This window comes from Vicugna pacos, chromosome 13 (genome assembly GCF_048564905.1).
Source record: "Vicugna pacos chromosome 13, VicPac4, whole genome shotgun sequence".
NCBI classification, from domain to species: Eukaryota; Metazoa; Chordata; class Mammalia; order Artiodactyla; family Camelidae; genus Vicugna; species Vicugna pacos.
Window position 1 is genome coordinate 54,763,596 of NC_132999.1, and position 16,132 is coordinate 54,779,727.

At 55.8% G+C, this 16,132-nt stretch overlaps 1 protein-coding gene across 1 annotated transcript in view; it reads left to right on the forward strand.

Annotated features, from left to right (window-relative positions):
• ALDH4A1 (aldehyde dehydrogenase 4 family member A1) overlaps positions 1–16,132 on the forward strand; it is a 29,840-nt gene that overhangs the window by 5,979 nt on the left and 7,729 nt on the right. The window contains exons 2-9 of the mRNA XM_072975265.1: positions 3,550–3,643; positions 4,206–4,298; positions 7,996–8,043; positions 8,823–8,978; positions 10,682–10,831; positions 10,925–10,999; positions 12,073–12,260; positions 14,655–14,728. Of these exons, the coding sequence (XP_072831366.1) occupies positions 3,550–3,643; positions 4,206–4,298; positions 7,996–8,043; positions 8,823–8,978; positions 10,682–10,831; positions 10,925–10,999; positions 12,073–12,260; positions 14,655–14,728 (878 nt within the window). The remainder of the gene's footprint in view (positions 1–3,549; positions 3,644–4,205; positions 4,299–7,995; positions 8,044–8,822; positions 8,979–10,681; positions 10,832–10,924; positions 11,000–12,072; positions 12,261–14,654; positions 14,729–16,132) is intronic.

A 16,132-nucleotide genomic window follows, 5' to 3' on the forward strand; every position in this document is an offset into this window, starting at 1 on the left:
AGACTTTCCAGGCACAGAGATAGCCTTGGGGGGCCTCTGCCCTGGGAAGGTAGAGCGAGACCTGCAGGATTTCTGTTGATGACATTGCCTGGAGGGGAACAGGGAGGGAAGGGCTGGTAGCTTCTACATTTTGAGCTTCTGTGCTGGGTGGGACGTGGTGCTGAGTTTATTCCAGGAGTATTTTTTGAGCCCCTTATCCTTGGGGGTGTCTTTGAAAGCCCGGCCTGCTAAAATAAACGTTCTGGAAGACCTTTACAGTTTTCTGAGTTAAACCTAAGAGCAAGAGGGGTAAGGAAAAGGCAGGCTTGTCATCCTCACGGTTACTCTGCAAGGATCACGGTGTCGCCTGTTCCTCAGGTGAGGCCTGCGGAGTTTGTAAGGATGTGCTGAGGTCTTGCCGCGGGTGTGGGCTTCATCCGGGATGTGTCTGCTTCCACGGCCTGTGCTTTTCGCACCCACCAGGACCTGGCGACCAGAGAGGGCTCAGCCGGCCCACCTCCTGGCTCCCAGCCCAGCGCTCGAGGACATGTGGATACCTGATTGACTTGTGGTGGTGTGCTGCTGCTGAGTCCTAGAGAAAGGCATCTGGAACCTTCCAGATGGCAGGGGTTGGGTTGGGGAAGTAGACGCTGCCTTCCTCTTTCCTGCAGGGCTGTTGAGACATGTGGCCATTGGAATCTTCAGGCCTCTCCATTCTTCCCCACTGCAGTGGGTGGGAGGGGGCGGTGTGGATGCTAATTTATTCAAATCTATAGTTGTGCATTATTATCCCTTCCTATCTCCAGAGCAGCCCTGTGAGACGGGTGTCCCCGTGTGAGCCCCTGGTCTTGCTCAAGGTCACATAGCTCAGCCAGAGGCTGCATTAGCCTCACATTTCTCCCTTTGGTTGGGGGAGGGTGGGGCCTGAGGAATGTGGTGGGTGCGGCTGGGGCGGAAGTGGGAGAGGAGGGGGAAGGCCCTGGGGCTCACTTTGCCCTCAGGAATCCTGGGTGAGCAGCCTCCCCCCTCCCCACAACTGCACAGGCCCCTTTCCCCGTTCCTGACTGCCCTCCCCGCCCTGGGCCGTCACACCTGCTCTTCTCTCTGCCTGGACTGCTCTTCCCAGCTCTTCTCAGACCTCCAGGTCTCTGAGGTCATTTCCTCAGGCCCTCCCTGATCACCCTGGCTGAAGTAGCCCCACCCTTCTCCCTTCCTCATTTTCATGTCCCTTCTGTCACCATTGTGCTCCTTTCTTGCCCATGTCCCCTGGAGGTCAGCTGCGTGTAACTGATCCAGGAAAAAATGGGGGACTAGAGGATGGCCGTGTCCCAGGTCTCAGCTGAGTCCCTGGGATGCTCCCCGCCAGGTGAGGGTTTTGGCTCTGCGCAGGAAAGAATTCAAGAGTGAGCCACAGTTGAGTAAAAGTAGATTTATTCAAAGAGATGCACACTGCATAGCCCGTGCAAGCCGTCTCAGAAGGCAAGAGAAAGGCCACGAGGTGCGGGGCCGGGTGCTTAGTTGAAAGTGAAAGTAGACCGACACTCCATGGACAGGGTGCGGTCCGTCTCACTCAGAAGGGAGACTGGTGGCCTCAGAGTGTGGGGTCAGCTTGGAAAAATGAGATTGGCCCCGAGATGTGGAGGCTGTTAGTTTTTATGGGCTCAGTAACTTCATATGCTAACAAGTGGGAGGATTATTCCAACTACTTTGGGGAAGGGGCTGGGAGTCCTGGGAACTGGGCCACCACCCACTTTTTGACTTTTTATGGTCAACCTCGAAGCTGTCATGGCGCCTGTGGGAGTGTCATTCACCATGCTAATAGATTACAATGAGCGTATAACGAAGCTCAAGTAAGCTCAAGTTCTACCAGGAGTTGAGGCTTCTGCCATCTTGGTGCTAACTGCTGCGTCATTCCTTGAATGTCTGTGCCCCGGCCCCTTCCCCCGTCTCACAACCAGAGGTCTTGCTGTCTTGGTCACTGCGGATTCTCCAGAGATAGCAGGTGCCCAATAACCTTATAAAATCAGTGAAAGAACTGCCCTCCCGGCCCCCGGTTTTGTGTCCTTCCTCCAAGCCTCCCAGGCTGGGTCTTCCCAGACCCCTTCTCAGGGAGAAAGAGGGAAGAAAAAGTGCCCGACACTCGTCACCAGGCCATTTGGTTCTGTTGGAGGACCCCAGCCTCAAACAAGGTCACCCTGAGACCATAATGAAATGAGGTGGAACAAGCCCGTTTCCTACTTGAGTCTAAGCCCAGAGGTCACCGTGCCACCCCCGAAGTACCAGTCACCTCCCCTCTTGCCGAATGAGGAGCTGCTAGTTTTTCACCCAATCAGATAATTGCCCTGCTTCCTGACAGCCTCCGAGCCAGAGCAAACCCCAGCTTCCTTAGACCCTCCCCAAATCACCCAACCAGAACCCAAGTCCTCCAACAGGTTCTTTCTAACTCCCTCATCCCGCGAGGCCCTGTGGTCCTCCAAGTGTGTGCCCTCTGTCCCGCAGTGACCGGTAACACGACTCACTCACCCGCAGGGACTCTGCCCATGGGGCACTGACCCCAGAGGGAAATAGAGCTGGGTTTTTCTGGACTCAGATCCAGGTTTCCCCTGATCTTGATCTTGAACTACTCTTTTTCCTTTTAGGATGTAAATTACCTGATTTCTGCAAGGGGCTCCTTGTGAGGCTCTTTGGATGCCGCGATGGCATTGACAAGTCTAATGTGCCCTCTGTGCACTAGGTGGCCTTGGTCAGCATTTATTGTCCTTGCTTACAGATGAGGAAACTGAGGCCTGGACAACTGTTCCCACAGCTGGGGCTCCAACTCTGGACTGATGGACTCTTACCCACCTGCCCTCCCACCCACCTGGGAACCCCCAGACACATTAGGGGTGGTGGCCACTGGTGGTCACTAATTAGTGAGGTCACATGGGTCAAGATTGGATAGGGTCTCCAGAACAAGGAGTCCTTGGAGCTCAGTACCTGGGAATCAGACCCTGAACCCCTACAGCAGCTCTCCTTGTGGCTGGAGACCGAGTGAGCTCAGGGCATTCCTCCAAGTTCACGGCCATCTCTTGGATGTACTTGCCCACCTGGAGCTCAGCTCTTTGTGCCAAGAGAATCTCAGCTGGTTCACATTCCAGTGAGACCCAGTTCTGGAATACACTGCCTTTTCAGCTTAGAGAAAGAAGTAACTTGGGTCTGTTTTGGAGAAAGTCTGCATTATAGGGAAATACAGGGAGAATAAACCCTCTTTATGTGCAAAACACAAAGCAGTGGTTTTGCATCTGTGAATTTAAACCTCAAGCCCCATGTGAGTTTCTCTGATTATTCTCATTTAATGTAAAAAGGGACTGGGAGGAGGCAGGTCACATGCCCAAGGACATATAGTGGTAGGACCTGGACTTGAACTTTAGTTTTGGACCCCAAGGCCAGTTCTCGTCCCCTAGTTCTATAGTTGCTCTGGATTTCGAGATTCTGGGCCAACCCAGGATCCCCTTGTCAGAGACAGAGGGTCTGGGGCTGGTGGTGGCCGCTGCTGACCTGTCACCTCTGTTCTTTGCCCTTGCTTCCCAGGCTGTGTTGGAAGCACACCTCCTCCCTGAAGGTGGCCAACGAGCCCATCTTGGCGTTCACTCAGGGCAGCCCCGAGCGAGATGCTCTGCAGAAGGTAACGAGAGGGTGGGAGGCACCCAGTGGTGTAGGTCCTGGAGTGGAGATAGCCTTCACAAGAAAAGCCCCCAAGATACCTCCTTGTGCTGACAGCCACCCACCCCCTCCTGCCTCTGCACCCAACCCTGGAAGGAAGCCTAGCTGGGGAGAGCTGTGCTTCTGGAAGGTGGGAGGATCTGGAAGCAGTAGGGTGGCAGTCTGGGTCTCGTTGGGGCCCCAGGTCAGGAGTCATCAGTCCACAGATGCTTAAAAACATTCTCCCATTAATTAATGTAGAATTGTGAGAGTTCACATAAATTTCATATGCAGTTTTGGAATCTGTTCTGTAATGGGAAGACCTGGCCACACTGGACAGGAAGTGGCAATTGGGGGGGTGCTAAGTCCTGCTCTCCTCCCGCTCCCCTGCTGGGAGCGCACCGTCTCTGACCGCAGGCCCGGCCCGGCACCCTCCTCATCTCTGTTCCTGCCTGGGCACCTGGGTTTGCAGACTCTGCATCAGGGTTTTAGGCGGGGAGTGGAGGGGAAGGAAGTACCCCTCTGACCTCTTGTCCCCTCCCCAGGCCTTGAAGGACCTGAAGGGCCGGACGGAAGCCATCCCGTGCGTGGTGGGGGACGAGGAGGTGTGGACCTCAGACGTGCGGTACCAGGTGTCGGTAAGTCCAGTGGGCGGGCAGGGCTCGGCCTCGCCCCTGAATCTTGGGCGGCACATAAGCATGTCACGTGGGGTCTCTGTCTCCAAAGGGGCTTAGAGTCCACTTGCAGATTTTGAATTTTGTGCACTGGCATAAAGCATCCAAAGGCATTTGGAGGACTCATGAAAGGTGCTAACATCATGCCTGCCAAGAGGAAGTTAAAAGCAGCAGCTGTCTCCGCCTTTGCCATCACTTTAGAAAAGTTGATCCACTGACCACCTAGGGAATAGGAAGCAAGGATAGAATGTCAGAATCAAAGAGAATCCTTCCCTTAATAGATATACACTATTGTATGTAAATTAGATAGGCGATAGGATTTACTGTATGACACGGGAAACAATATTCAATAAGCTGTAGTGAAAAATAATCTGAAAAAAATAATAAAACTGAATAACTTTGCTGCACACCTGAAACAAACACAATATTGTAAATCAACTATACTTTATTTTTTACTTTTATTTATTTATTTTCTTTTTTGCCAGGAGGGGGAGGTAATTAGGTTTATTTATTTATTTACTTTTTTTCTTCTTTTTTTTTTATTATTTACTTTTTTTTTTTCAGTGGAGTTACTGGGGATTGAAGCCAGGACCTCATGCATGCTAAGTGTGTGCTCTACTATTGAGCTATACCCACCTCCCTCATCTATACTTCCATTAAAAAAAAAAATAAAAGATAATCCTTCCAAAGAAAGGACAGTCACCAAAGCCCTGGTCTGTATTTGGGAACCAGGGGTCTAGCAGACAATGAGCTCGTGAGACGTAAGCACCCAGGTGTCACCTCCGCCTAGAAGCTCTCTTGTTGGAGTCCAGGCTCCACCCACAGACACACCTGTGAGGCCCTGTCCCATCGGCACAGGTTCCTCCTTCAGTCCCTACCATTTCCCCTGGAGGCTGGCAGGGCAGAAAGCGAGCCGCCCATTTTACAGAGAAGCTCAGAGACATCAGATGACCTGCCTGGGGCGGCACAATTAGACATGGAACAGGCACGAGGAAGCCAGGTTCCCCAGAACCACGTCCCATTGATGTCGATTCCAATGACTTCGTTCCCACCCTGACTATTTCTAAAGAGGATTTGGAAGCAGCGTGTTAGTAGCTTAAGGCGGCAGGATCATCTTGCTGCGACCTGATCGAGAACTGTGAGGCCCGGGGCCTGCTAGAGCTGGACACAGACTTGTCTTTAGGCCTCCTGGTCCGCAGGGGAGAGGGGAACACGCCCCTTACCTAGTCAGAGTGTTCCTGAAACAGATCCCACCTGCACAGTAGGAGAAGCAGAGCCGTTTCCATATTGGGCCCAGAGAGACATTTCTCCTGAGGTTGTCAGAAGGGCACAAGGATGTGACAGACAGGGTCCTCATAAGAGTCTCACGTCTCATGCACAGATGATTCGTGGGCCTGGTTCTCGTGCACCATCGTGCGGGCTGAGGATGTCATCAAAGCGGGTGCCTGAGGATGCCCAGAGGTCACGCTGCAGGCCCCACGGCGACTGCTTGGGTGGGTTTCCCACTCGGAGCTCAGGCTGCAAACTGACAGCTGGCAGCTTTGCTTGCAAAACCTAAAGATGGGGAGATTTCACATATGAATTCGAATGCCTGGCTTTTCAAAAGAGAGGGAAGATGAGGTCACGTGAGTGGCCTTCCTGCAGGCCCCCCCACCCCACCCGGCCAACACTCCAGCGGCCCCAGTCCCCACCGCTCCCTGTACACCATGCCCAGCCCTCTCCACTCATCCCTGGTGCCTCTCTGGCCCCGACAGGCCTCTGAGAGCCCGGCTGGAGCAGTCACTGGCCTGCATATCCCTTAAGCATCTTCCCTGCGTCTTTCTCTCGGCGGGGATTTTGCTGGATGCGGGACAGCTATCAGACAGCCTGCCTTTCCTAACAAGTCCCTGGGAGACATCCAGTCTGGCTTGACAGTTCAGAAATGTCACCCACTCTTGTGCCCCAGCTGTCAGTCTGTTCCAGGGTGAGTGACATCCTTTGGTGACAGCTGGGGATCTTGAGCAGGACCCAGGGCTGAATGGAAGTCCGCAGTACTTCCCCACAAAGTGGCCTGAGGGTGAACCCCTGGGCCTGCTCCAACCCCAGGCAGAGCCCCCCAACCCCTTGTTATACCTTGTTATGGCCAGGAGAGTTTTAGCCCAGAAAGGCTTAAAGCAAATACCCACCTTAGCTATAAACAAGAGCAAAATGTGTGTGTATGTGTACACATGTATATATGTTTTGGCATTTTGGATATGTGTGGAGTTTCTAGCTCTGGTAGCGCACCCAGTTGTAAAATAAATGCCAAGGTATGTATACGAGGTGCTTTATTCAATGGCATTATTAGCTAGAAGCCTGTTTAAAGCTGGAAGTCAGCTTCCAAAAGGATGACTTTAGCTCTTTCTAGGAGAGTACTGGTAAATCCATCCATCCATCCAAGCAAGCCTCTCCGGCCCTAGACCCAGAGCCAAGTGCTGGGACGCCACAATGAACATGGTGGACAGCTCTGCCCTCACGAAGCTGACCCAGGGGAGAGTGAGACTGGTGTGCAAAGGAACAAACCAGAGAATTCCAGATGGCGAGAGGGGCTGTGGAAGGTGCAGGTGTTGTGCTGGAGATGCGAAGGCAGGATGGTCTGCAGGCCTGTCTGAGGAGGTGACATCTGAGTTGAACTCCAAGGATGAGGATGGGCTAGGGACCCACTGCCAGCAGAGGGGTGTACAGGTGCAGAGTCAGGAGGAGGCTCGGTGAGCTGCAGTGAGGTTGGAAGCCAGTGGGGCTGGTGGATTCTTGTTGACTGTGGCTAAGAGCCTCTTCCAAGGGCACCAGGAGCCACTGGAGTGGGTTAAGGAGGGTGAGACTTTCAAAGAGCCCATTGCTCTTTATCAGAAGGCTTTCTAATGTCAGGATAGTAGAGGGATTAAGGGTGTGGGCTAGGCAGAAGATGTGCGTGCAGAAGTACATGTGTGGAGGGCCAGGAGCCTGTGGGCAGCCAGGGAGCTGGGATGGGAAGGCAGGTAGAGGACCACGGTGAGGAGTCCACAGCAGGTGGGAGGCCAAGGAGGCTGGTGAAGGCATCGTATGGAAACCATGAGAACAGCTCGGATCAAAACCTTGAGGATTCCAGCCCCGGGCAGAGAGGTGCAGTGAACAGCTCTGGGAGGTCGACCTTAATTGATGAGCACCTTGCCTGTCCCGACACGGTGGGCTGGGGTGGCCTTTGAAACTGTGCAGTGCCACTCCCTGAGGGTGCTGGGCCCAGAAGCGGGCACCTGACCCAAGCCAGGCCAGTCAGAATTACCTGCCCTGGGAACTTGGAACCAGCATCAAGCATCTTTCTTTGTGGGGCTGGGAAGCACCCAGAGCTAGTAGGTGGCAGAACTGGGATTTGAACTTGGGTCTGTCTGACCACAAGGTTCTCACATCCCCTGAAAGAATGTTCAGTACATGCCTTGCTCCTGGAATGTGAATCTTCCAGAGACCATCATGTGGCAGGTGCTCCTTAACCCTCAAACCCTCCATGGGGAGAGGTCAGCGTCCGTGGGGGCGACTGGAGAAGGCTTCACGGGGTTTGGAGGGGAGAGAGCGCAGTGTGCTGAGGACTCGGAGCCTGGGCTCCATCCCTGCCTGCCTCAGCACCTCCCTCCTGGACAGCGACCTTACACTTTTCTCTTTTTTTCAGCCCTTTAACCATGGACACAAGGTGGCAAAATTCTGCTATGCAGACAAGGTGAGTCCTTGGTCACCCCTGTCTTGTCCTGTTAGTTGCTGCCAGTCACCACCTCTCCCTCTGGCCTTGAGGGGTGGGGCATCGGTAGGTGGCTGGCACTGAGGGAGTCCCTGGACAGGTGCCAGCGGTGCTGGGGTTAACTTGAGTCAAATGACAGCTGCCTTGGCTGGGGCTGGGACATCCCTGCACATGCCCCATGTGAGGGAAGCTACCCTGATTGAGGGAGGGGAAGTAGATTCTGGAAGACTGAATCGGGGAGATTGGAGACATCATGGATGGAAATTTGGGCAGAGAATTGGCATCCAAGAGGGCCAGCGAGAGGGCACGGGGTCACTTGTGGCAAGGGATCAAGGAGCTGGTATCAAGGAGGCAGTTGGCAGCTGGGTTGCCAGCAGCAGGTGTGTGTCTCTGGCTACAGTTCTGGCCTGGCAAGGGCAAGTTCAGGCCCTGACCTCAAGGGCTGGAGGCTCTGGAAAGCGGGTTCAGGAGCACCAGGCCCCAGGAATAAGAGGAGGCCTTGATGAGACCACGAGAGAAAATGGAACAAGTCCGTGGCACACTCGCCTGCCTGGCAGGTCTCTGGATTAGAGTGGAACAGGCTCCGAGCCCAGCTGGTGATGGGACACGGTGTCTGCAGCTGTGTGGGGAGGGGGCTGAGGGCCAGGGGAGCCAGGGGTCTTCCTCAGGTGAAGTGACCTTCAGATCTCTCCTCCCTCCCTCGCTCCTCTGGGACCCTTCCTGCTGCAGGAGGAAGCCCCCAATCTTTCCCTCTTCATCAGGCCCTGCTCAACAGAGCCATCGAGGCCGCCTTGGCTGCCAGGAAAGAGTGGGACTTGAAGCCTGTTGCAGACCGAGCCCAGGTCTTCCTGAAGGCGGCGGATATGCTGAGCGGGCCGCGCAGGGCAGAGGTCCTAGCCAAGACCATGGTGGGACAGGTGAGGAGCCCGTGCACACAGTTGGGGTTGTGGGGGGAAGCAGCCAGACCCCATCCATTCAGAAGGCATCAGCTGAGCGGCTTCTGCGTGCCTGGACCTGCTCTGCGTGCTGGAGCCTGGGAGGCATCCTAGAGGGACAAAGCCTAGGAGAGGGGACAGACTAATGTACATTGTAGGTGAGGTGGACAATACTAAGCTTGTGTGTCCTACTCTGGAAATACCCCCTCCTGTCCATCTCTGTCCCTGCCCTGAGCCAGGCCTTTGTCCTGTTTTGCCTGGACTGACAGCTGCCCTGCACAGTCCTGCAGGCTCAGTCAGACCCCTACAGCCATCAGAGGGGTCTTTCTGACACCTCCAGCGGGTTACTCCAGGCTTATGAACCACCAAGATCCTTCTGTCGCTGAGAGTCACAGCCCAAGTCCTGAGCCCAGCCCTTCCAGTCCCACCTCTGTCCAGCTTGCCAGCCACTCTGCCCTTCCGCCCGAGGCCAGTCCACCCACGGTGTCACCAGTCTGGGCCTAGCAAGAATCCTGGACACCGCAGGGGCCCTGTCTCCTCCTGCCTCTGTCCCGTGTCCCCTGCCTGGAGTGCTCTATCTTCTCTGCCTTGTGAACTCTTAACTGTCAAGGTCCAGCCCAGATATCACGTCCTCTGTGAGCCTTCTAGAACCTTCTTGTTCCCAAAGCATCAGTTCTGCCTCTGTGGTCCCCCACAGCATGCTGTTCCTTTGTCAGTTACAGCTCAGATCACACTGGGGTGTAATGACCTTCTCTGTGTCTGTTGCCCCTTTACAGGCTTTTTGGGCATAGTAACCACATGCTAATATCCTCTGTCTTTCTGGGTCTTGCATTGTTGTCTTCCTGGAGTCCTAGAAGCTCCCGATAAACTTTGTTTTTAAATGGAGGTACAAGGGGATTGAACCCAGGATCTTGTGCATGCTAAGCATCTGCTCTACCACTTGAGCTATATCCCCCCCACCCCCCAAACACGTTTTTTGAGTGCATGCATGTTGAGCCAGTGAGTGGCGCTAGCAGCACAGAGTGCTGGCGAAGGAGCAGAGGGAGAGAGGGTTAATTTTGCCATCCCCAGAACAGAGCCTTAGGGGTGTGGTTCCGCCCGGCGCTCTCCGGTTCACCATCCCATATGAGAGCGCCCTCTGCTGCTGCACAAGGTGGTATGACAGCTCCACACCCTGCTAAGTGTCTCCTGATTCAGCAGAGCCCCTGGGGTGGGTGTCAGGCTTCAGAGTGTGCCAGCTGAGCCACACCTGGGCAAGAAGAGACACGCACACTCCGAAACCAGATTAAGATGCTTCTTTATTTGGCTTAAGACTTCGGAGCTTGTAGGAAGCACGGTGGCCATGCAGAGCAGGAGCCCATGCGTGTTAGCTCAGCTTCCCGTGCTCTGCAGCCTGAGCAGGCTGAACAGGTGCCAGTGGTCCTGTGTGCAAGGAGGCCCCCCCCCCATTTAATAAAGCCTGACTCTTGCTGCCCAAAGTCCTTGCCCCCGTGGCTCACATTCGTCATCTAAGGACCGTCTAAGGAGATGTTTACAGGCATCGGGCTTCCTGATTCTTGGCCCGGACGCCCCTAGTGAGGAGGACACGTACTCATCCCTGCACACGATGTCACCATGGGCACAGGGTCCAGGGCTCACGGGAAGCACGTCCTCCACCACTGACTCCTTGCTCCTCTGCCTCGCAGGGGAAGACAGTGATCCAGGCGGAGATCGATGCTGCTGCTGAACTCATTGACTTCTTCCGGTTCAACGCCAAGTTTGCTGTGGAGCTGGAGGGGGAGCAGCCCATCAGCGTGCCGCCCAGCACCAACAGCGTGGTGTACCGGGGGCTGGAGGTACCCCCGGGGGCTGGAGGTACCCCCGGGAGCTGGCATGGGGGGGGCTGCCGGCAGCCTGGGGCATGGCCTCACCGCCTCCTCCTTCCCCAGGGCTTCGTGGCGGCCATCTCCCCCTTCAACTTCACTGCGATCGGCGGCAACCTGGCGGGGGCGCCGGCCCTGATGGTGAGATGTGGGCAGCAGGCGGGGTCGGCGGGAACAAGCCATCACGCCCCTCTCAACAGACAGAAGGGCCACGTCTCAGCCCCTGGGGTCCCAGCCCTAGTCATGGGGAGAGGCACAGAAGGTGGAGGCTGCTGGGGGCTATGGAAAGGCTTTGAGGTCACAGGCTGGTTTGGGTCCCAGCCTTGCCCAACTCTATCTGGGTGACCCCAGACAAGTGCCCGCACTCCTCTGAGACAGTTTCCTCATCTGCAGAGTGGGAACCATAGGAAAGCTTACATTCCAGCTTTATGAGGAGCGGATGAGACCGTGCTTGTTACAGCAGGCAGGCCTGGCCAGTGCGGGCTGAGTACATGGGGGCTGCTGATAATGATGATAATTACAGCTCACCTTTGCGTGCTTGCTCTGTGCCTGGTGACTTAGTTCTTAGGGTCACGTGGCTAGTGAATAAATGATGGGATAGATAGGGATTTGGGCTTGGTCTGTGTCTGGGCAGGTGATCTCGAAGTGGATGGACTCCACTCCCATTGTCAGGGTGAGGGTGGCCATCACTCTTATGAGCTCTCAGTTGGTGGGGGAGACCCAGCCCTACCCTCAGAGGGCCTGGTGGCTCAGGGTGGAGCAGGAGGAGGGATGACAGTTGACGGGGGCGGCTGGGTGATCTCAAAGGGTGCTTGTGCACCGAGCCGTCCTCGTGCATCTGTGCTCAGACGGACGTGCCCACACCCGGTGCCCACATGCCCTCAGCGGGGGCACGTGCAGCAAGAGCCCCGTGAGCTCCTGCCCAGCCATGCCCTGAGAGCACCCAGCAACTTGGAAACAAGCAGAGCAGACCTGCCCGAGGGGTGCTGGCAGGACCAGGCGGTGCAGGCTTCTGGAGGAACAGAACCTTGGCCAGAGTATAGGAGCAGGCAGGGCAGGGCGTAGGCTTTTTGAGTATGGTGCCTGGCGCAGGGAGGAGTGGGGGTGAGGAGAGGACATCCTGGCCTGCACGGAGGCCCGCTGGTTCCAGGGGAGGGATGGCCATACTTTGGGGTAGGGTGGGAGTTGGGGTCATCACCATGCCTCCCGGACAGGGCAACGTGGTCCTGTGGAAGCCCAGTGACACTGCCATGCTGGCCAGCTATGCCGTCTACTGCATCCTCCGGGAGGCCGGTCTGCCCCCCAACGTCATCCAGTTTGTGCCAGCTGACGGGCCAACGTTTGGGGACACTGTCACCAGCTCAGAGCACCTGTGTGGCATCAACTTCACAGGCAGTGTGCCGTAAGTCCCCGAGGTGGGGTGGGCAGGGTGGTCCGGGGATGCTTATGAGGCCTCGTCACCTCTGTCCAGGAGCTGAGGTTGTGAACCCAGAGGTCAGGCACTGACCACATACCCTCTTCCTCACTATGTCGCCATGGGTGGGCCAAGTCACCTCTCAGCCTCTGTCACTCACCTGTATAACAGTAGCAACGATTCCTACCGCGTAGGGTAATTGTGAGGATCAAAGTAGGTAATGAACAGCAAAGAGCATCACAGGCTGGAAACAGCCTAAGGGTGTTTGACAATAATGGATTTTGGTGCCACGTCTGTCTCTGCAAAGGGCACGGGGCACCTTGGAATGAATTGGAGGAGGTGGCATGTAAGCAGATGAGTTGGCCAGGCAGAGGTGGAGGAGAGTGTTCTAGGAGAGGGAACAGGACATGCAGAGGCATATGGTTCAAGTCCTTGTGCTCTGGGAGGTGGACGTGGTCCTGCAGGGCTGGACTGTGGAGCCTGGGGCCGAGAGTCAGAGGGTTGGGGTGGGATATGGTTCCATCACGATCCCACATTTATTCGCTGAATCTCTCAGCTCGTGTGTATTGAGCTCCTGTGGGGGCCGGGCTCAGCAGCGAATGCGTGGAGTGGGCAAGTTCCTACCTCTTGAGGGATTTAAGTCCTATGACTTTAAGGTCCTGTGAGCCTGCAAAGGTCTCTGGACTTTATCCTAAACGTGATGGGAGCCATGGCAGGGTTTATGCAGGGGGAGTGGCTTATCTGTTTCAAGCAGAGATTACAAACCGTAGGTTTCCAGTTGGACCTGGCGAGTAGCTCTGCGTTCTCTGACTCCTAACAGAGATGATCCAAGCTTGTACAGTTGGGACAGTTCCATATAAAAATCCAAAAACCCAGTGTTGGCCTCTTGTGAGAACTGATCGCACTGGGCTTACATTTCGACATATACCGCTGGCTGGAGGCGGGTGGGTGGTCTCTGGCTCCCCACCATCCCAAGAGGCCCTGGGTCTCCGGGTACCTGGTCTGTCTCACTCATCCCCTGCCCGGCACCCCCCTCCCGGGGCTTCTGCATGTGCAGCCTCCATCCTAAATGATGGCTCTGGCCGTTCTGAGTGCAAGTCTAACAGCTGGAAACAGGAGATGGGTTAGGAGGTGTCCACACCCAGGGAGAGATGAACCCGGGTAGAGTCGTGGGAACGGGGAGGAGTGGGCTGTGTCAAGTGAGGAAGTAGCAGGAAGACTTGATCACCTGTCTGTGGGGTCAGGGGCCAGTCAGTGGGAACATTCAGGCTCAGGGCAGGATGTGGGCATCGTTCATCAAGGTGGGCACCCCAGATGGCTGGGCACCTGGCATCCTTGGGAAGAAGATGATCCAGATGCTGATCACTTTGAGTTTGAGGTCCTGTAGGTTGTCTGGGTGGAGATGTGGTCTGCACTCTGGCCATTCCAGGTGTCCCAGGGACACCTGTGGTGGCTTCTCACCCTCTCTGCCCAGCCTCAGGCTTCCCGACCCCGTCCCCACCAAGGTTTGGCGGGTGATGCTCGCAGCGTTAGAATTGCTGAGGAGGGCTGTTTTCCAAAAGGCCCGCTCTGCCAGCTGCGGGCCCCACGGGTCCCTGCCTGTTAGCGGGCGGAGCGGGTCTGGCCCCCCGTCTGCCACGCTCTGATGAACAGCGGGCTTAAAGGTGGGAAAGTCATAAATTAGTATTAGCTACTGTGTCGCCAGCTCCCTGGTGATTAGCATTTTTATTGTTTTGTGGTACTGAGGTTGGTCACACTTGGAGCCCGGGGAGGAGGCGGGGGCCTGAGCTGCCTCTCCCTGGACCCTCCTTGGTTTGGTCTCGGGAGCCTGGGTGTGAGCTCAGGGCGCCCCTCGCAGACCACGGCAGCGTCTGCCTCCCACCCCACTCCCAGCGCCCGCAGCCTGCCCGGCCCTGTCCTAAGCCCTTGACTCAAGTTAGAGCTGTCACACAACAGCCCTGTCGGGCAGGATCGTTCTCCACAGTTCCCAGATGAGGCACAGAATTTGAGGCTCAGAGAGGTTAAGTAATGGGCTCAAGATCACACAGCTGTGTGTGTCTGAGTCAGGACTCGAAGCTAGCACCGCCGGCCTCAAAACCTGGGCCTTCTCTGCTCTGTCTTGTCGCTGAGCCTCCCCTTGCATCCTTCTTGTCGGCGCAGAATGCAGCCTGTTTCCAACTGCCACCACCTTCAGCCCTCTCTCCCCCCGCCCCCACCACTGTGACCCAGGCCTGCCTCCTGCAGGGCTGCTGACCCTGGCACTCCCTCCTGGGCTTCCCAGCCCCTTCCTCTGGGAGGGCCTGTTCTCCACCCACCAGGCCCGTTACCCTCTCAGCTCCCTGAGCCGGGGACCCTAATCCCTGTCCCGTCCTCTGGTTTCAGCACCTTCAAACACCTGTGGAAGCAGGTGGCCCAGAATCTGGACCGGTTCCGCACCTTTCCACGCCTGGCTGGAGGTAAGGGCCCCCTCCCTGCGCCCTCCCCTGTGGCCCCAGGGATCCCTCCCTCCCCTGGCCATCATGAGAGAGGAGAAGCTGGAGGTGATGTCCCTGGAGGTGGGGCGGCGGGGTGGGCCCTGCAGGAGCGGAGGACTCCTTTGTAGGTGGAGCCCCTGCTCTGGCAGGTCCTGGGAATTGTGCAGAGCACTTATGCCTCAGAATGTGCGTTTTTCTTTCATTCATTCGTTCATTCATTCATTCATCATTCAGCAAGTAAATTATTAAGTATATACATAGGCACTTTCTGGACACTGGGGGTGCAGAGATGATGAGATACCAGCCCTCACAGACTTCTGTTCCAGCAGCAGAGGGGCAGACAGTAACTGTAGAGATAACTGACTTTCAGGGAGTGAGAAGGGCCGCCCATAATTAAAGGAAGGGAAAGAGGTGACAGGCAGGGACGCCCAAAGACTGGACATGGTGGGTGACCGTGACCTAGGGTGTCTTGGTGGGGAGGAGCTTCTTCCAAGGAGGACACACTGGAGCTGAAACCTGACCAATGAAAAGAAGCCAGCCTCGCAAAGACTAGGGGATGGACTGTCGTGGGCACCAGCGTTGTCCGGTGGAGCTTTCTGGGATGATGGATGTGGTCCGTGTCTGTGCTGTCCAATCTGGTAGCTACTGGCCACGTGTGGCTATGGAGCACTTGAAATGTGGCTGGCGGGACCGAGGAAGTGCGAGTTTTGTTTTGTTTCATGTTAATTAATTTGAATTGAAATAGCCACGTGCAGCTGGTGGCTGCCCTGTGACAGAGCCCACATCTGGGCGGAGGAAATAGCAAAGGCAGGGGCCGTGAGGCGGAAATGAGCTTGTATTTGAAGAAACAAGGCCAGTGTTGCTGGGGAAGGGGGGTGGAAGTGGCAGGAGAGGAGTCTGGGAGGTCGGCAGGGCTCGGTCTTGTTGAAACAATCATTTACCCACAAAGAAACAGTTTCACGGTCAAGGAAGTTTGGCGTGTACGGTACTGAGAGCAAAACGGACTCCTTACCTGTCGGATTTCTCAGGGCCTTGAATGCCCCAGTACGCCTTGCTTATCTTCAAGAGCAGGGGCTGATCTGTGGTGTTTCCCAAACTCTTTGGGCTGTAGAACCCTGTTTTTACGGAGACCCCCAAGGACCACGTTTTTCATAGAACACACTTTGGGAAAATGCTGAGATCAAGGTGAGGGGGTGGGGAGAGGGAGAGTGAGCTGTCTGGGTCACACAGCGCAGTAACGGCACAGCTGGGGCTGGTGGCTCAGCGTTCTTGCTCCTGGGGGTGAAGTGGGGCCCAGAGGGAGACTGGACCCCACTCCTGAGCTGGTGGAAGCTTTGATGGGGATGTCAGGGAAGGAGACCTTCAGGACCAGCTGTAGCATCTGCA